Source organism: Pan paniscus, chromosome 3 (genome assembly GCF_029289425.2).
Source record: "Pan paniscus chromosome 3, NHGRI_mPanPan1-v2.0_pri, whole genome shotgun sequence".
In the NCBI taxonomy this organism is placed as follows: domain Eukaryota; kingdom Metazoa; phylum Chordata; class Mammalia; order Primates; family Hominidae; genus Pan; species Pan paniscus.
In genome coordinates this window covers 111,270,094-111,292,347 of record NC_073252.2, presented here as the reverse complement: position 1 = coordinate 111,292,347, position 22,254 = coordinate 111,270,094, and the positions used below count along the sequence as shown (strand labels likewise).

General features: G+C 36.1%; 1 protein-coding gene across 50 annotated transcripts in view; it reads right to left on the bottom strand.

Annotated features, from left to right (window-relative positions):
- Positions 1-22,254, bottom strand: part of ANK2 (ankyrin 2) — a 685,755-nt gene that overhangs the window by 178,921 nt on the left and 484,580 nt on the right. For all 50 annotated transcript variants that reach the window (XM_055111732.2, XM_055111740.2, XM_063603575.1 and 47 more), the window contains 2 exons: positions 7,630-7,728; positions 4,983-5,081 (listed from right to left, as the gene is read on the bottom strand). In XM_055111732.2, the coding sequence (XP_054967707.2) occupies positions 4,983-5,081; positions 7,630-7,728 (198 nt within the window). The remainder of the gene's footprint in view (positions 1-4,982; positions 5,082-7,629; positions 7,729-22,254) is intronic.

The window sequence follows — 22,254 nt, the reverse complement described above, 5'->3', positions numbered from 1 at the left end:
TTTTTTTGTGGAGAAAATAATAAGGGGGAAATTCTAAAGCCAGATTTCCTTGGTGGTAACAGCAGAATATCTTTCATTTTTTGAACATTTTGCAGGACATTTATAGTTCGTAAAAAATATTAAGTGAGAAATTCCATCTTAAACCTTTTACATGGATTCTACTTTAAGAAAATCAGCTTATTTGGACCTGAATAGGATTTGGGCTAGAAGAAAAAGGAATTTTAAAAATTATTCTTTGAGGTCTGTAGAGAAGGTAGAACTGTTACGGGAACGATGAGAAGCAATATTGCCTGGGGATGAAGACTATGGGCAAGTAAATGAGCCACCTGAGTCTCAATTTGTCATCAATAATGATAAAGTAAAGGAATATCAAAAGAGATAATGTACACAACACACTAGAGACAATGCCTGGCGGTCAATGTTATTACCTGTATTATTATTAATATTAATGTCTACTGTTAGGAGTTATTGGAATACACAACAAAGCTAAGACTTATACATAAAGAGTATACATGCATATATTCATCCTCCAATCATATATGTGCAAGGTATTATGCATAATCCTGAAACTATAAAGAAGTGTGAGAAAAAATTATCTGCTCCCAAGAAGTTTACCATCTTGGAGAAATTAAAGATGTATTTTTTTTTTTTTTTTTTGCAATCAGAGATAGGCAAATATCAATAGGCAAAATGTCAACAAAGAGTGCTACAAGTATTTAAAGAAACTCATGATTTTGAGAATATTTTTTTAAAACTTTCTAAGTAGAGTTTCTTTGATAGCAATATAGAATTTGAAATTTGAACATTTTTTTAAAAGTAATGTCTCTGAGTCTAACAGACTTACAGGTTATAAAAGTGACCAAACAAATGTCCCATACAGCTTATATGGAAATCATCCCAACATCACGTATGTAGGATTATTTAGAGGATAAGATGCCTACTAAAGATCTTCTGCAAGTGACTTTGTTTTCAGAAAGCAAAAAATCATCTTCAAAGCAAATAACATTCCTCAACTCTATGATTTTGACTTCTAACTCCATAATTCCGGCACCATGGATGAGACCTCCATGTCACTGAATCTAGGATACCAAAGAACCAAGCCAGAGAGCTACATGGTCAGGGGCAATACTTAAAATCACACCAAGAACTGGCTCAGCAGAGACCACACTGATACCACTGTTGAACAAAGAAACAAAAATAAACATTTGTTCATTGTTACTAAATCAATTACACTATACCATTTAAAGTACTGAAGTTGATCCAGCTGGTGTTCTGGAACTCTTAATGAACCAAGGACACTCTCTACCAAAATTGGCACCGTATCATGTGACGGTAAGCCTCACATGAATCTCATACTTTATATGCAAAATGCAGAAAAATCCGTAAGTGTGTATTTCCCCATAACCTATAATTCCAAAAATTTTACTGAATATATTCCTTGAAGATTTTTTCAGAAAATTTGTTATCTTCTTAATTCAAAAATAACTTTAGCAGTCTGTTTCCAAATAACTCGGAAGTTTGCCAAAGGCATAGTACTAGGCAGCTGCCAATGTTCCTATAATTTCAGACTATTCTGCATTTCAGTGGTTTAAATTATGTTCTTAGAAAGATGTGGAAGAAGATATCACTTGAATACAAAATTCAGACATTTTGTTGTACATTCAGGATTCCCTACGTCCTTTTTCTGGTTCTCAAAAGGAAGAGATTGTTTAACTGCCATAAGCAAGTCTCCCATCCATCCACTTGACACCCCATATTGTCACATAAAGAATCGTGTATCTTACATAAGACAGTACTGAGGGAAATAATATCTGTGGAGGAACTCAAATCAGCCCTCAGTGGCCCTGAAACCATCAGTTTTGGGATTGGCTCACACACAGGGGGTAAAATAATCAACCCTCATGTATTTTAATTTTAATCATTATATTATAAAATATTCTAAGTAATAATACTTTTTTTCAACTATTAATGATGGGTACATAAATTCAATACAGGAAATAATGTCATAGGCCTTATCAAAAGACTTAGAAAAACATTTAGAAAAAATTCTAAAATTTGATTACTAGTTTTTCTTTCTCTAAAACTTTCGCACAATATGAATGTTAGTTTGAAGCTATTTGTCAGAATCCCCTGCAATATAAATCTTAAATTGACCTAATAGTATAAATTACAAATAGGATTATTTTAACATCTTAATAATGATACAACCCTTCTTTTAAGATCTGTTATAATTTGGCATGATTACACCTTATAAATAAAAGCCTCTGACTCTGAAAGCGAGTTAATGATTAAATGGTTTTAGCTTGTTCTCCTTGAGAAGCCTCCAAAGCATATACATTTCCAATAACTACTGTGTAATAACTGGTATCATAGCTTTAACAAGCATTTACCTTGCAGCATTTGCTACTAGTCAACTTTTATAACAACACTATGTTTGTCATTTTGAGGAAAGTAAAATATGGTCTTTTCACAGATTTTAACAGCACCAATGTATAGGTGAATTTCCTGTCAAAGTCAGGAGAACCTCCACTGAACAATTGAATTTAACCAGGCTTTCATTTTCATGATGTATAAGTACATTATTGATTCAGTCATGTAGTTGAATCTATACCTTGTGAATCTTACTGCAATATCTTACACCCAGTTTTCCCTCACATTTGCTAAAGCCATAGTTCAGAAATGTGGTCCCTGGACTAGTAGCATTAGCATCATCTGAGAACTTGTAAAAAATGAAAATTGTCCGGCTCCACTCCAGAACTGAATCAGAAACCCCGGGGAGGAGCCTAGAAACATGGGTTTCAACAAGCCGTGCAGGTGGTTATGATGCAGACTACAGTTTGAAAACCTCTGTCTAAAGCAAAAAGATGTTCTCTTGATATAAAGAAAGGTTTTCCAGCATTGGGATAGCTCAAAAAACTAAAAACGTAACTACCATTACACCCAGCAATCCCCCTACTGCTTTGGGTAAATACCCAAAGCAATACCACTTTGGGTATTTACCCAAAGGAAAAGAAATCGTTACGTCAAAAAGACACCTTTACTCTTTTGTTTATTGTTATTATACTTTAAGTTCTAGGATACATGTGCACAACATGCAGGTTTGTTACATGGGTGTACATGTACCATATTAGTTTGCTGCACCCATCAACCCGTCATCTACATTAGGTATTTCCCCTAATACTATCCCTCCCCTAGCCCCCCACCCCCTGACAGGCCCCGGCGTGTGATGTTCCCCGCCTTGTGTCCATGTGTTCTCATTGTTCAACTCCCACCTATGAGTGAGAACATGCGACACCTGCACCCTTATGTTTATTGCAGCATTATTCACAATAGCAAAGTCATGGAATCAACCTAAGTGTTCATCAGTGGTTGACGGGATAAAGAAAATGTGGTACATATACACCATGGAATGCTAGGCAGCTATAAAAGAGAATGAAATTACATCCTTTGCAGCAACATGGATGGAGCTGGGGGCCATTATCCTACATGAAATAACTCAGAAACAGAAAGTCAAATACAGCATGTTCTCATTTAGAAGTGAGAGCTAAACAATGAGTTCACATGGACATAAAGATGGAAATAATAGATACTAGGGACTCTAAAAGTGGGGAGGGGGAGAAGGGACTGAAGGTTGAAAAATTACCTATTGGGTACAATGTTCACTATTTGATTACATAATATACCCATGTAACAAACGTGCACATGTACCCCTTGAATCTAAATAAAATAAAGTTTGAAAAAGAAAAGTTTTGAATCACTTAGGTGGAGCAGTAGCTTCTGCAGGGACCTTTCTCTCCAAGTCTAAATGCTGTTATACTTTATAAAATATACAGATGTTCTTTACAGATGGTACCAAATTATAAAAATTTCATCTAATAAGGGTTTTAGACTAAGGCATATTCTCAATACATATTAAAACATTGATGTGCATCCAACTGATGGTTTGAGTTGTAAGGAAAAACAGTGACTAATTAAAATAGCATGATATTACAAAGATAAAAATAATGTCTTATCTATCATAATTTCAACAGATTTTTCCCAAAATTAAAATCAAGGAAAATAGGGCTGATTTAACCATTGCCTTTTGTATTTTCTAGGTCCAGAACTTGTGCCATCTATAGAACTAGAGCCATGCCTAGGTAATTAATGAATGAACTATACAGTTAATACATATTCCTACACAATGGCCTTCAAAGGCAACCTAGTGAGGTTATCCCAAAGAATAGATGGAACAGAGCTGGCTTATTTTGCTAATATCCTCCATGATATAGTCTGTGTTATCAGAAAGGCAAAGGAGAAAACCCTAAAAATAGAGAGAATGAATTTTATTATAAAGATATATTTCTCAATCCTCACATGCGTACATGATATAATAGATATCAAGAGTAAAGCTTTGGGCAAAACAACATTTTCTCCCCTTTTCCACCAGAAAAAAAAAGGGATCAAGCTTATAGTATAATTTTGATTAAATAATTATTGTTTAATTTTTTCTTAATTTCATTTTAAAACCATACATTTCCTATTTATTATTAGTAAAGCTCACATTAGGGGTGTAAAGTGACCAAAGTAGTGTTATTCCCACCTTATGGCAGATTTTCCACTGGAATGTAAATCTTTCAAGAATATTTTAAATTTACGGAAAGAGAATACTTTTATAGAGTAACATGAAACTTGCATGAATAATTCATATTTCACAGATGTCACTGTCATTCTGAAAAAAATCACTTTATATTCTTTTGAAAAATACTTAGAGACAATGATAGACTTACATTTTTCCAGTGTTAAGTTACATTAAAAGGGAGATTATATGTTGAAAAAATAAGCTTCATCATAAAGGTTAATAAAATTATTTGGCTAAAATAAATAACAAAGCACTTATAATAAATTTATCAGTAGAACAGCTAGCTAAACACATTAAATCAATTTCACAAAACTGTTCTAATTTAAATGTATGTACATCAGGGAAAATCTGAATGGAATACCTGAGACTGTGCATTAATATTGGCTCCTTCCTTAACAAGAACTTTGACAACTTCTGCTTGTCCAGCCAAAGATGCAATGTGAAGAGCGGTATTTCCCTTCTGTTTTGGAGAAACAAAATAGAAAATGTTCAAGGTTTCTGAATTTTGCAGAAATCAAAATGTGCAGGCATTTTTCAACTTCACTAATCACTTTAACCGATTAAAATTTGTTATTTATCAAGATAGTAGCCCACTTACGAAGAGATTATTTTTTACTATCAAAAAAAAAAAATTGGCCACCTCATATAGTGTCTTCCTTTTCTATTTTCACAATATTGGTTTAGTGTTAACACGGAATGACTGTGTTTTCAATGAATCAAAAATTTGTGGGGGGGGTGTGTGTATGTGTCAATATCTCATGAGATTCATGCAATTTAATCAACAACTAAAGAATCCTATTGCAAAGAAATATTAACTAAAAAAAGGTTTACTGAAACATTGAGTTTCTTTCACCTTGCAAAGAAACCTAGGAATTTTTAGTGGTAGAGAAACGAGCTGCTTATAGTTATGTTTGCAGCTACTGGGGCACTTGAGAATATGTTGGGAATAAGAAAAATAAATTTTACATAAATCATAACAGTACCAATGATTTTCTACCACTTGCTACATCAAAATTTACCAGCCACAACACTAACACCAATGAAAAATAATTTAAACCTTTTGTGAAAATAAAGGCCAAGAGATTAAAAATACCTATGATGTGATTAAAATAAATAACAAAAAGAAAAAAAAACCAGAAACCAGTAGATTCCAAGCCATAAAGTTTGGACTCTAGTTCTCTTTCTGTCTCCAGCTCACTGTGGGAGCATTAGCCACTCACTTAATATTTGGGGGCTTCAGTTTTTTTTCTGTTTAAGTGAGATTCTTTTCCGGGAAATTCTACAATTCTATGATTAAAAGTAAGACTAATTTTTAAAATATCAACAGAGTTTAGAAGAAAAGAAAAACAAAAATAGTAATAAACACTTAAGCAGGCAAAAATAATTGGCTTAATGAATACACTATATTAACATGGGCAACTATACACCATCTCATACCAGTCAGAATGGCTATTACTAAAAAGACAAAAAATAATAGATGTTGGTGGGGTTGTACAGTGGCAGCCTCAAACTCCTAGGCTCCTGTGAGTGCTCCTCTTGCTACAGCCTCCAAAGTAGCTGGGATTACAGATGTGAGCCAGCACACTGGGCTTCAAATAGATATTCTTTAAATATTTGTTTAAAATGTATTTGATGTGCCAGAGAGAAATGCTTATAAAAATGTTTACTCCCTCTTTATGTTCAAAGTAAGAAATTTATTGCATATAGTGAATTCACATGTTTACTTCTGTGGAATTGCCAGTTGTTAGTTTGTTTTGTTTTTTAATTTCTGCTAGAATTGCTGTTTACTATACTACAAGCAGAACCAATGCACATTTTGGCAATTATGCATGAGGCATTGGAAATCCACGTTAACTGACCATGTTTTTAATTTATTCTTGTACTTTTTTGTTTGTTTGTTTACTCCAGATTAGACTAGTGTCCCATCTAGAGACCAGAGTGTCTGACTTCTCTCTCTACATCTTCCACAGCCATATTATCACACTCAAGGCTTGGTCAGCAGACTTGGCTCTCATTAGCACTGTATTTTTCCAAATAAAATTTTACCTTCCAAAGACAAAGATTGTTGCCATTCATAATAGTTTTTTAAATGTCTGTTGTTTATGAAATGAATCCTCGACAAGTTCAAATATGTTTTAGCAAAAGCAGCATCAAGGAACAGTTTCTGGTTTGCCAAGCGTCCCGTGCATTTCTTTAAAAATGAGTCCAATTTCCTTACCAAACACATTATGATGATAAAATCTAATATTGCCCTAACAATTCGATCCATGACCCAAAATCTCTTTTCTTATTAGAGTATAAACGATTCTGCATAGTCTCATACCAAACTGAATGTATACATTTAAAATTACTTGTTCTTTTCCATAGAGAAGTTTCCCACATCGGTTTATTTTTAAACAATGAGTTAACCGTAGGAAAACAGGTGCTATTGTCTACAAAGGATTATGTCAATCTCATCCTCTGTGAATCGAAGGGGGAAAGATAAAATTTTATAAACTAGGTTTACAGATTTTTCAGACTGATGTCCCATAAGTCCTTAAATGAAACAATTCACTCTGCAGAGTTTAATGGAGGGGGTTTTAATTTTAATTCTGCAGGTTAAGAATCTTGGTGTTCTAGCCAACCTCTGAAATGTACAAGAGGGAAAAGAAGCTTTAAGTGGGTGAGGTGTGGTGGTTCACGCCTATAATCCCAGCACTTTGGGAGGCTGAGGCAGGAGGATCGCTAGAGCCCAGGAAGGCAACATAGCAAGACCTCATTTATACTAAAAAAAATTTTTAATTAGCTGGGCATGGTGGCGCACGCCTGTAGTCTCAGCTACTCAGGCAGCTGAGTTGGGAGGGTCACTTGAGCCCAGGAGGTGGAGGTTTCGGTGAGCCGTGATTGTACCACTGCACTACTTCCTGGGCAACAGAAAGAGACCTTGTCTAAAAAATAAATAAAAATGAAAAGCTTTAAATAATTTTCACTTTTCTAAGGAAAAAAAGTGCTACCAACATAAATATTACCTTAGTGGCAGAATCCACAGAGGACCCTCTTCCCAGCAGCTCCTGCACCAGCCCCACGTGGCCTTCCTTGGCAGCCAGATGGAGAGCGTTGAGTCCATTCTGAGAGAAGGAACAAACAAGGCTTTAAGAAGTGAAGTAATGAGGGAAATAGTGCCCTGATCCTACTCAAGCATATAACCCAGAGAACAGACAGACTCTGATCTCTTCTTTTTTTTCCTTTTTGCATTAGAATCTTGAATCTATTAATTTAAGAGAGACTAATTTCAGTGTTTTTGTTTCAGAGAGGCAATAAGGTAAGTATCCATTAGAAACATGGATTTTGGCAACTTCATTTCAACAGTTTTTTTTAAACGAAGAAATCTCTAAATTTTTTAAATGACTTAAAGAGAACAATTTTATATCATTTATTGTACTGGCACAAAATAAAATTCTGTACACTTTCTGGAACATGTACAGCTTTATATTTTTTCAGTCCTTTTGTATCTCAAAGCAGCACTCTGCTAAGCGCTTTTCACACTTATGAAGATGTACTCCCCACCTCCTGGGATTTATAGACAACAGTTATACCTTGATTAATATTATAACTAACTCACTCTAACTAGCTACTCAGTGACTCAAAATACTGACCAACAATTTGGAAAAAAACTTAGAAGAAAATTAATATGATTTTAAAAATCAAGAACAAATTTTTAAGAGGAAAATATTAATTCAACCTGAAAAATAGAATAAATATTAGTTTCTTCATCTTCAAAACAAGGATTAAAGTCTTCAACTGACACAGTAGTAAGGCTTAAACAGAGCAATGGAAATAAAGTGACAGTTTAGCAGCTGGTACATGGTGCCAATTATTAGCTTCCATAGCCCACTTGTCTTATACAGACGGTATTCTAATATTGATACTGAATAATTTAACATTTTTCACATGCAAATTGAAATACACTGTTTTACAAATATCATATAGACCCAAGTAATGCTACAAAATGTTATTTCATAAATAATCTCAGAAGCTAATCATAAATGTTTTTGGATATTGAAATGGAATATAGAAATTATTTACATTATGTAGACTGTTATAGAAGAGTACTTATCTAAGAATGACTGTGAGTCATACTCAGAATGTAAAAAAGAAAAAGATGTACTAAATATGAAGGTTATAGAAACTGTCCTTCTTACACTGTGACATTTAATAGTAATAATAATAATATTTCATTGTTAATTCCTGACCACCGAATTGAAATCAGTCAATAAAATGATCTTATTATGATGCTAGAATCAGAGAACAAAGACAATCTTGATATTCTTGATAGGGTCTCCAAATTTAGAGGCAAAAGACATGACAATGATATGTAATATGATCAGATTTATAGTTCAGAGATGTGCTATCTAACAGTCTTCTACTGAAATGTGAATTTATGAGGGAATAATTTTAACATTATAATTTGGGGAAGCTGCATCAAGGTATAGATTCACTTCCAGCAATGTTCTACATATCTATCAGTTTCACTGCGTCAGGTTATAGTTTCACTGTGTCAGGTTATATTTCTAGCAATGATTTAAATATCTCTCAATTTTATATATACTGCATACCAAATGGGAAACAACTAAAGCAGGATACTATTGATAAGTCAGTTGATACTGACTTTATGTAAGTTAATTTTGATAAAATAATATGAACTTAGTTTTTTGAAACAATCAGCAAATATTTATTGAGCTCTTATTGTGAGCAAGATATTGGGCTTTGCAGATCTGTGAGTTCCAGACATGATATCATCTTTGATACCACAACTTCAGAATAATGCTATTTCTATATAATACCATTAAAATGGCTAAAAATATCAGGTAGATTTTTAAAAAAGATGGTAATGCTACACTGAAACAACCATGTGCACATTAATCAATCCTAAAAAACAAAGTTATCTTTTTTGTTCAGCACTTCTATCAAATTTTATAAAGCAATATTTTAACATTTTGTTCATAATCAGATTTATAATAAGCTCTATTCACTATTTCTCTTGCTGATTTTATGAAATAGTTTCCCCATTGACTGCCTTTCTGTGATCATATAAAGCTAGTGGATGACCCCAGGTAGAACAGATAGCCAATAAAAATTTTCATGGAACCATTTGAGTGTTTCTGACATATATAGAAAAACCACAGAGGAGTCCATTTGGAAAAGTTGAGGAACAGATTCAAGAAGATATGGCTAAACTTACATGAAGGGTAAATGTTTTCATCATCATCCATCAAACTGTTTTTCACCTTATTATAAATTCATAATTAATACAAATTTATTTGTTAATCCATAAGCATTTGCTAGGTACCCACTAAGTGGTCAGCTCTCAGTGCTAGGTTCTAAGGGAGAAGTAAAGGACACATTATGTAATTTTTGTCCCGATAAATATTTGGCCCCCAAATACTTATTATTAAACAACTGAAAATCAACTACACAGTAGCATATATTGTCAATGATTTAATTTTCAGATCTGTCTGCCCTGCTTTGCATACGTCACATGTTGAATGAAGAGTTTCACAGTCTGTCTTTTGCATATCAGAAAAGTACAACTAACTTATATAACATCTTTAATTGTATGAAAATGTAAATATTTTGGAGAAGGCAATTAAAATATATGAGTTCTTGAAAGTTTTTGAAAGAGGTTAGAAGAAAGAGATAGAGAGAAAATGGGCACATCCAAAGGCAGTAATTGTGAAGGAAAGTGCAACTTGTCCTCTCAGTCCTCACCACCACTCTGAATGGACTTCAGTGTCAAGATTCCCCCAAGCCAAGAACTCTTCTCAAGATGAAATACGTGCCATAAATGTAGATACAAATAGATGTGAAATATTACTGCAGTTTCACTGTGCCATTAATATAAATGACATTGGCAAGAGAAATAATCTATACAATGAAGAAAAAATCAAATTAAAAATGAAAATGACACATTTACATGTTCTCTATCCCTTCTCAGTCCTTACACCCATATATCTTTTATCTGCAATTTTCCCTTCTCTTCCACAGCGGCTTCTCTAAACCAAGGGTACTTATTCACTGCGGTGGGATTAAGGATTTAGTTTTTTATGAAGATCAGGAAAAGCAAAGCACACAATGCGCCATCTTTGTCAGACACATTTAACTGAACTGACTGTGTCCTTGGCTGGTCTCCACAGGTTTCTGATTTAACAAAGTAAATCAAACTATAGGTGATCCAAGAGTATATTTGTTTTATTAGTTATTCTCAGATCTTCAAGGGTTTCTTTTAAATTCCCAAATGATAATTTAATGTGGTATTTACTAAGCCTTCATTAATTTAAAAATATTTACAATGAGATTTGGAATTTGGCTGTTCAGGTTATTGATTATTTCATAGTGAAAAAGGGCTAGAATAAGAATACTTTGAAGATGTCACTCTATATAGTCCACACCAGGATCTCCACTTCATCCATAGTGGAGTCCCGTCTAGCGCCCCAGATGGTAGCTCCCTTTTTGGCCGCTGATCTTTTCTCCCTGTCTAGCCCCATCAAGGGTTTTTTTGTTTTTTTTTTAAATAATGCAATCCCTAAAATATAGAGAATGACACTGAATATGGTAGTGCATTTGCCTGGGAGAAGAAAAAACTGTAAAAATTGGTCTTCGGAATCTTACTAAAATCAAGAAAAATGAAGAGGTTATGAGTGCTGAGAAATAAATATTTGATGAATGAAAGAATAAGAAATGTTAATGACATAGGAATCACTATTATATTTTACATTTTACATATATTATATTACAGCATATTTTATTATATTTTACAGATGATGACACTAAAATTCTCAGAAGTCAAGTGATTTGCCTCAAAGATCACTACCACTTATAAGAGGAAGAGCAAAAAATCCAAACGCAGATCTATCTGATTTCCAGACCCATGCTTTTTTATTTAAAATAATTAAATGCTAAACCAGTATTTCAGACTGTAGGTCATGATGCATAAACGGGTCATAAATTCAATCTAATGGACTGCTAATCAGCATGGTTCAAATCATGAAGTAGCATAAAGAAAAACAGAGTGCACTGTGGGTGGACTCTGTTGATTTTGAGGAGTCTTGGTGAAACTTTTTATACACACGTCTGTGTGTGTGTGCACATGCAGGCATGCTCTGGATTGCAAAAAAGAAGTTTAGTCAAGACCTGAGACAGGAGGTCATCTTGGGGAAGTTAGATGTCCTTTTAGATCAAATAAATAAAACATTGGCACTCACAAAGATCACTTAAGGGAGGATAATGGACATTTAGAAATGGTTTTGTTGGACCTGGATGGCAGGTTGATAGATGCGGCAAACCACCATAGCACACGTATACCTACGTAACAAACCTGCACATTCAGCACATGTATCCCAGGACTTAAAGTAAAATTTTTTTAAAAAGAAAAGAAATGGTTTTGTTGGTAGACTTATTTGAGTTTTCTGAACTTAATTTTCATTTTAGATGGGTGTTGTGATGCAAATAAAAGGACTGACAATGGGATGAAGCAGAATTCTTCATTTTGAGAATATTGGCTAAATCGTGTCCACATTTGGGGTTCTGAGAGGGACGGTGGCAGAGTGAAGAACACGGGCACAGGGCAAAAGGAAATCTGAGCTCCCGTGCTGTCTCTCCAGTCCTAACAATAGGATTTAAGGTTTCTTCAATAGTAAAAAAGGGAAATGTCCTACTTTGCCTACCTCAGATAGTTATTTAAGAGTATCAAACAATGTAGGTTAATTCTGTTTGTAATTTATGAAGTAAAAAACAAATGTAAGGTATTATTATTTCCCAGTTATATGCAAACGGTAATACATGTATATATTCCTGCTCTCCCCATCCACAGCCCTGCCAATGTTTCATCACTAAGATTTGGCTAAATGTGATGAGATGAATTGAGCATTTTTGAGTTCAACATACGTTTACATAGGCTAGCAAAAGTATTAATGTATGCAAAAGTGATGTTTTTTTTTAAGTATTTTGAATTACAATAAAACCTAGGAAGTAGATGGGTAAAAGGAGCTTGGTTTATTAGTAGTCACCCTTGTCAATAATTTAAAGAGTTGCAATTTTACTACTGAACACTTCAACTCTATTTATTTATTTATTTATTTAATTTTTTGAGATGGAATTTTGCTCTTGTTGTCCAGGTTGGAGTGCAGTGGTGCAATCTCGACTCACTGTGCAACCTCCGCCTCCCAGGTTCAAGCGATTCTCCTGCCTCCATCTCCCGAGTAGTTGGTATTACAGGCACATACCACCACACCTGGCTAATTTTTTTGGTATTTTTAGTAGAGACGGGGTTTCACCCTGTTGGCCAGGATGGTCTCAAACTCCTGACCTCAGGTGATCCTCCCACCTTGGCCTCCCAAAGTGCTGGGATTACAGGCGTGAACCACCATACCCAGCCTCAACTCTCCTATGTAAATGCCATTTTCATGTGGTCTCTCATTTCTTTGGTTAGATTAATTTTTATAAGATTACATAGGTAAATTATTTCTTTAGTAGTTGGCTTAACATGTATAAAAAGAAAACATTTCTATAAGGCTCAAAGAAGAAAAATTATTTGAACTACTTATTATAATAGTCATGGTTTAAAGGAATGTAAAAATTAAATTTAAAAGTGAGTGGCAAATCATTTAAATAATAGCTAAAATGTATCAGAGTTTATTCTTCTGTGTCAGGTTGTGTTCTAAGTGCTTAATTGCATTAATTCATATAATCCTGAACTGAACATTCTGAGTTATCAACTACCTGGTGATTCTGGCTCAGAAACTGCACTTTTAAACCTCCTCCCCTTTTTGCCTCCCTGGCCTCCGTAACACAAAAACCAATGGCCTCTGCATCATAATCCTATTTTATTTTCTTTAGACATCAACTTCTCATTAGCTCTGTTTTTTAATAGAAAATATCTCAGTCTCTAAAAATTATTTCTTTTAGGTTTGTAGATATTTAATGTCCAAATACATCAAAATTAGAAAAAAAAAACATTAAAATGAATTGTAGAATGTTATGGTGTCAAATGCATGCCAAGCTCAGCATTTAAAAGTGAATTCTAGGCAGGTGCAGTGGCTCACGCTTATAATCCGAGCACTTTGGGAGGCCGAGGCGGGAGGATTGCTTGAGCCCAGGAGTTCAAGACCAGCCTTGGCAACATAGAGAGCCCTGTCTCTACAAAAAATGAAAACTAAAAAATTAGCCGGACTCAGTGGTGTGCACCTGTAATCTCAGCTACTTGGGAAGCTGAGGCTGCACTCCAGCCTGGGTGACAGAGCAAACCCTTTGCCTCAAAATGAGTAAATAAATAGATAAATAAATAAATAAAAGTAAATGCTAAGTAAAAATGGAGCAAAGGGTTTAGAATGGTTTCTCCCTTAAGTTTTTTTTTTTTTACAGTAACAAAATTCTGTGTTTCTAAGATCAGATGACAAGTAATAACAAAATTCTGTGTTTCTAAGATCAGATGACAAGTAATAAGAGTATAATTTCTAGAAGTTTTTAAAGATACAATCCAAAAGACTAGGTCTTAGTTCTGCATGTTTATCACTGACTCGTTTAACATTTCAATGAACCCATCTTAAAAGAGGGCATTAAAAACCTGAACTTTCTCCTACTGACATAGAATTTATCAAGGTTGGCAAGCAGGGGAAGGAGTATGTACCATGAAACAAGAGAATGCTCTAGTGAGACAGCCAGAAGTGGAGATGCCTCCAGGCACCAACGGTGACATCGGAATTGAGAAGAAAGAGGTAGCAGGACCTCGAAGGAAAGGAAGCAAAAAGCGAGGCTAGAACTAAAGAAATTCCACAGCAGATTCCAGTGTGTGCCCTATCCTCCTGCTTCTAATGAGGCACAAGTAAAGAAACATTTTTAAACAAAATACTAAACTCGGATAAAACATGATACAGAGTTTTCAAATTAGTAGACTAGGGATAGCTTAAATTCAATAAATAGTAACTAAATTCAAGTATTCACATACTAAAACATTTGTTGACTATTTATTGTTTGCTAAACATTGTGCTAGAAACCAAGTCTATATTTCAAGGTATCAATATAAAAGTTTGGTAATATTATTAGAGCATTACAATGACTTCCGATCTTCTCCACATTTTTTATAATTTTAATTAAAAATAAGCCAAATTTGGCATGCTGGACACTGTGGGAAGAGAGAGGAGGGAGCATTAGACAATAAAAGCTTTGAAGAGTCTTCTAAATAACACCCTGGTACTCAGTTTTCCATCATTATAAAATAATTCCTATAAATGGTGTTTGGTATCAATTTCAGGTATGTCTGAGACACACAAGCTGGCTTAGTCACTTTCTCCTCTGAGCAATCATAAAATTTGGTTCTTTTAACCAATTTATTGTATTTGCGTGTTTCCTGTTTATCTTCCCAACAAGGCTTCTTTTTCATGAGAAATGGTCAAATTTTATTAATATTGGTAACCTCTACACCTAATATAGTACCTGGCACAAAAAAAGGTGCACTTCAATAATGTTTGTACAATAAATGGGCTTAATTAATAATGTGTACAGTATGAAGGTAAATAGGAGTTTGCTTAATTCACCCAGGTACTCTACATTTTGTCAGCAAATGCAAGTCAGTGCATGAACAAATCAGGTATAAATATATCCATCTTTGGAAACAAAATCAGGAGACATTCACTCTCTGAGGCCCAAATTGGTTACCATTAACACATACAAGGGGAAACTAGATTCTGAAGGAAGGACTTAATTTAAATAGCCTTTGTTATTAAGGATCTCAGAGTTCAATGACAATTTTTAAATTTTACATGTTTATTTTAGTGCCAATCTGAAACACATTAATAGAAGCATATTCTGGGTCATCTGGATAATCATATTTAATTAACATTTAGTAATTTTTTGTTCTTGGTCATGCTTCTGATTGTGTTGATTTCAAGGAATCACTTAAAGAGAACATTCAAATTTTGATGCAGTTTTTCTCAAACTGAGGCACACAGATGTATTTTCTTAGGGGACCAAAAGAAGTTTCCCCCTATAAGTAGAAGAAATGCTGTCTTAAGAGTTGGTTTGTAAATAGAACCTGATACTATGTGGGTCTTTCCATCTAGAAAGCAGAGTGGATGCTTAAGGAGGCATGACTAGAACCTTCCTAAGTATTAGAAGCTTTCCTGTGTCCCATAGGACTATAAATTATCTAAAAGAAATTATAACAATTAATTAGAAACTTTAGAGCCAAAATCAAAAGGAATATACTTGTTAGTACTTGTCCAGAATTTGTCCATCCAGCTACTCTTGTGTGGGTGAAATAATCATTTGTGGCTAGCCTAACTTTGCTAACCAAATTCTATCTAAATATAACCATCAGAGCCATAATTTGGTTTCTTAAATGAGTGTGCACAACACAATTGATTTTCATATGTATCATTTGAGGCCCCAATCATCTCCTTTTAAAGTAGAGAAGGTTGTGAAGATTATACATATGTACATATGTATATATGCACACACACTATGTAACACATACACTGTAGCACAGTGATAAGGATGTAATAGGCATACAATAAACTATTATTTGATATAACAGGTATTATTACTTCCCACTTCATTAATGGATAATTTGAGATTCAGAATGATTTAAGTGGCTGGCCCAATGTCCACTCAATCATTCATTTATCAAATATTAATTGGATATCTATTATGTGTCAATTCTGGGTCTTGTTCTTTCCAACACTGTGCTCCTGTCGTTATATGACACTGAAGCTTAAATTCTAGTTTATAAATCATTCTTTGAAATAGGTTCATGTAAGCCAGTGATAGTGTCTCTCCCTGGTAAGTTTAATTTTAACCCTGTTTATATTTGTATACTCTGTGAGCTTTTCTTTGTAAACCCCTCAAATTTCCTGTGTTGCTAAAGTTCCAAGTTCCCAGTTTGCCGGACTTGCTTTCCTGTCTGCATATTGCAAAATTGCTAGCTGGGGACACAATTGGTTAATAAGAAACTAGTGCCTTTTTTAAGATGCAAAAATTTCACTAAAAGTAGAGTTGTTAAAAAGGGCCAAAGTGACCATTAGTTTGGCATCCAGACTTATAATTCCAAGGGAACTTGAACAACAAATCTCTTGAAAAACTTCTGATGGTTACTTTGGATGAGAAACTATATTCTCAACTTTCTGATAAATGGTTTTCTCTGCCTGCTTCCCTCCTCTAACTCCCATAGGCACTGTTGCTGTCTTCCTTTATTCCTCAAAGGAAATATCACACTGCAAATTCTCTTTTTCCCAAGGGCAGTAACAGCCTTCACTGACTGCAGCAATGACTGCATACCCACTAAGGTGCAGGGATTTATTTCAAACTTTCCCCTCTGCCCACTCCAGCCTGCATAAAGAGCTTTCTTTTTTTTTTTAAGTAATGACAGTTTAGGGGGTGGGGTGGGGTGTGGAATGGGGAAGTGTCCTTATGCCCCAAGGTGTGCCTTTATGGGCTCTTGCTCATCTGCATCTTGGTCTCTTTTATCCTACCCGGAAGACCTTTCATTTCTGAGTAAAAAGGTAAAAAATGAACAGAGTATGGGGACTAAAAACAACTGCCACATGAGGCTCTACACTTGCACATATGCAGCTTCATTCACAGACAGTTGCTCTGATCATGCCCACATCAATCTGACAACCACTGCTTAATTCTGACGAATTCTCTTCTACGCAAATTCCCTTTTTTATAAGAAGAGAATCCCCAATTTGAAGAAGTTGCCATTTTAAAATAAGGTTTCCTTTTTCTTTTCTTCTATGTATTCCATAAGAGAAGAGGCCTTGAAAAGACTAGAGATCGTAGGATTTGTTTACTTCTTTGCAATCATCAATACAGAGAGAGAGAGTGAGTGAGAGAGAGAGAGAGACGGGAAGATATCCAGGAGGGCAGGGAGGGATGGGTGGGAAAGTACTGGGAAACCTCTACAGAGGGAAGAAAAGACTGTTTAAAATCTTTTTTCAGCCTTTTTGCCCTGGATTTTCTTCATCTTCATGGATTTACCTATCTTTGGTCTTTGATGTTGCTGACCTTCAAATGGGGTTTTTGTGTGGACGACCTTTTTGTTGATGTTGATGCTATTCCCTTCTGTTTGTTAGTTTTCCTTCTAACAGTCAGGCCCCTCTGCTGCAGGTCTGCTGGAATTTGCTGGAGGTCCACTCCAGATTGTTTGCCTGGGTATCACCAGCAGAGGCTGCAGAACAGCAAAGATTCCTGCCTGTTCCTTCCTCTGGAAGGTTGATCCCAGAGGGGCACCTGCCAGATGCCAGCCAGAGCTCTCCTGTATGAGGTGTCTGTCAGCTCCTGCTGTAAGGTGTCTCCCAGTCAAGAGGCATGGGAGTCAGGGACCCACTTGAGGAGGCAGTCTGTCCCTTAGCAGAGCTCGAGGGCTGTGCTGGGAGATCCACTGCTCTCTTCAGAGCTGGCAGGCAGGAACATTTAAGTCTGCTCAAGCTGTGCCTTCCCTATTTAACACATGGTGTTGGGAAAACTGGCTAGCCATATGCAGAAAACTGAAACTGAACCCCTTCCTTACACCTTATCAAAAATCAACTCAAGATGGATTAAAAATTTAAATATAAGACCTAAAACCATAAGAACCCTAGAAGAAAACCTAGGCAATACCATTCAGGACATAGGCATGGACAAAGACTTCATGACTAAAACACTAAAAGCAATGCCAACAACAGCCAAAATTGACAAATAGGATCTAATTAAACTAAAGAGCTTCTGCACAGTGAAAGAAACTTTCATCAGAGTAAATAGGCAACCTACAGAATGGGGAAATAATTTGCAATCTGTTCATCTGACAAAAGGCTAATATCCAGAATCTACAAGAAACTTAAACAAATTTACAAGAAAAAAACAATGCCATCAAAAAGTGGGCAAAGGATATGAACAGACACTTCTCAAAAGAAGACATTTATGTGGCCAACAAACATATGAAAAAAAGCTTATTATCACTGGTCATTAAAGAAATGCAAATCAAAACCACAATGAGATACCATCTCACACCAGTTAGAATGGCTATCACTAAAAAGTCAGGAAACAACAGATGCTGGAGAGGATTTGGAGAAATAGGAGCACTTTTACAGTATTGGTGGGAGTGTAAATTAGCTCAACCATTGTGGAAGACAGAGTGGCAATTCCTCAAGGATCTAGAACCGGATCTAGAACCAAACCATTTGACCCAGCAATCCCATTACTGGGTATACACCCAAAGGATTATAAATCATTCTACTATAAAGACACATGCACATGTATGTTTATTGCAGCACTATTCACAATAGCAAAGACTTGGAACCAACCCAAATGCCCATCAATGATAGACTGGATTAAGAAAATATGGCACATATACACCATGGAATACTATGCAGCCATAAAAAAGGATGAGTTCATGTCCTTTGCAGGGACATGGATGAAGCTGGAAACCATCATTCTCAGCAAATTAACACAGGAACAGACAACCAAACACTGCATCTCACTCATAAGTGGGAGCTGAACAATGAGAATATATGGGCACACGGAGGGAAACATCATACACCGGGGCCTGTTGGGGAGTGGGAGGCTAGGGGAGGGATAGCATTAGGAGAAATACCTAATGTAGATGATGGGTTGATGGGTGCAGCAAACCACCATGGCAAGTATATACCTATATAACAAACCTGCACGTTCTGCACATGTATCACAGAACTTAAAGTATAATAATAATAATAAAAGAATTAATGATCAGCAAAAAAACAGAATATGAGAACATCAGTTGGCAAAATCTCAGCTACTGCAAAAGGGCTGGATGATTCTTAAAGGCACAAAGAAAATAACCAGGAGAAAAATGACTAGGCAGGAATGGCAGCTTCACCTCATCTCACACACCACCTGTGTTTGTAGTGCATACTGGAAGAATTGCAGCGAGTACATATTTGCATTAAGATCTTTCCTCTCTTTGTCTCCAACAGCAAAAATCAAGATGGGACTCCTGAACTCTACAGACTCCTGGAGAGATTCCCCCAACTTCTTTCTCCAGACAGTCTCCACAACGTCACAATTGCTATCTGCTTGGGACTGTCAGGGCTAAACTTATCATGTCCTCTATCCCTGTTTATGATAGTCACCAACTCCACCATCATCCCTGCAAATCTTGTCCCTCTCCACTTCTGTATACCTCCTTTTCTGATTCTGTCTCCTATCACTTCCCTTTCCCCAAAACTCCCACACTGATCCTTTAGAATGCATGGGTGTAGTCATTAGCAAATACTCTGGGCTAAATCTGTTCTCTAAATATCCCTTTTAAGCTTCTTGCTCTAACTAGAATCCAAAGACACTGCTTTCCTGAAGTCTACTCAAGTGATGCATACTTCACTTGAGTAGACTTCAGGGAAGCAGTGTCTTTGGATCTCGTATTCCTATTAATCACCGAACTTGGGGGAGCTATATTTTGCTTCTTGCTTCTCACCACTCTTTTAAACTATTTTTCTTCCTCCTTTTTTTAAACCTCCTGATGTCATCAGCCTGTATCCTCTTGATGCCATTCCTTGTCCCTTGAAGATTTTAGCTTCTAGCTCACTGCCACTTTCTCCTACATATACACAGGTGACTCTTCCAAAACTCCAGGTGTTCAGGTTCTTGAATTCCTCAATGATTCCTTCTTTTCTCTACCTTATCCGCTCACTTCCATGGTCACATTCTAGACATTTTCCTTTCCAATAATTATAAACTTCCTCTAGTATTTCAATTTTAAGCATCCAACCCTCTGAACACCACTTACTCTCTTGCTAATCTACTCATCCAACTCCAGAAATCCTTCAATCCTTAATAGTTAGAGCATATTCATCTTTTCACGGTGCCCACTTATCTCCTCACTTGGCATGAATCCTATGCATAGTCTTTATCGTTATTTTATTCATTACCTTATATGCATCCTCAGTTCCCTTGTGTTTCTCTAGTTCTGCCATATGTGTTTAGCTAAACCACATTCCTGGCTATATATAACTCTCCATGTGATCCCATGTCTGAATGTAGCTGCAGAAGAACACACACACATGCCACCTCCACTCACTTTAAATTCCTGATCATGATGCTCAAGCAGACCCTTCATGCTGCCTGCCAATCATACTGTCTTACCCTCAATTGCTATCTCTCCCACTCTCCTGGATTATTATTTCACACCTTCTCCCTCCTCCACCTCCATCCCCTCCTCTCCTATCTTTACTCTCAGCTGATAACCTAGAATCATATTTCGCTGAAAAAAACAGAAGCAATTAGAACTTCCACCCCACAACCAGCTCCCAGCACGGCACCCACACCACTTCCTGCTCCTCTGCCCATACATCTTTCCTTTTCCTGAACTATCCACGATTCTAGCAAAAGCCAGTCCCTCCACTTGTGCACCAAGCTCCATCCCCACTTCTCATCAACTCAAGGACACCATCCAGTAATTCTCCCATCTCTCTCTCTCTCTCAAATTATTTATTTTTCCTTCCCTGTTGATATTTTTCCATCAACAAAACAAAGCTATTATTTCTTTCCTATTACAAAGAAAGCCTTCTTGATTCCACTTCCTCTTCCAGCTACTTTTCTCATTCTCTTCTTTCTTTTATAGCCCTTGAAGCAGTCCTTGGTCTGCCCGTCATCCATTGAATGAGCTCCAGTCCAGCTTTCACGCCTCCACTCCACCAAAATTGCTATGATCAAGTCACCAGTTTCCATCACATTACTAAGGCTGTTGTTCAGTTCCTCAGCTTATTGGATCAACAGCATTTTACAGAGTTTATCATTTCATCTATCTGAAAATAATGTTTTCACTCGGCTTCTAAGAAATCACCACTTCAGGTTTTCCTCCTACATCCCTGGACACTCTTTCCCATTCTCCTTGATGGCTTCTCCTCTTCCTGACCTCTAAATATTGTAGTACTCCAGGGTCAAGCCCCTGAACCTATTCTATTTTTCATAAACTCTCTCTCTTTTGGTGACCTCATGCAGTACCACGGTTTTGAATACTATCTATACACTGGGTATGCCAAAATGTATACTTCAGGCCAAAATCTTTTTTCTGGACCGTAGAAAATTCATATATCCAACTGCCTACTGAATATCTTGGATATCACACAAACAAATCAAACTTAACATGTTCAAAACTGACCTGCTGAGTATTCCCTCAAACCTGCTCCTCACACAGTCTTCCCCGTCTCAGTTAATAAAACTTCAGCTCTCATTCTTTCCATTGTGACCTCAACCCTCATGCTTAATTCCTCTTTTGCCTTCATCCTACATTAACTCCATCAACAAAATCAGCTGTATTTTTGAAATGTATCTAGAAACCAGCCACTTCTCACCAATTCTCCTACCTGTTGTTCTACTGTAAAACACCTCACACTTCTCACCTAAAGTATCACAAAAGTGTTCCCTGCTTCTGCCCTTGTTCCCTTTCAGCCTGAGCCTTACTATTAAGACTTGTCAGCGTATGTCACTCTCCCACTAAAAACCCTCTAATCACTTCTCTGCTCATTCGGAATTAAAGCCAAAGTTCTTAAAATAGCCCACAAGGCCTTACATGACCCGATGCTGCTTTCTGCTCTCCCCAACCTCCTCCTACGCTTCCCCTCCCTCATTCTACTCCAGGCAGGCTT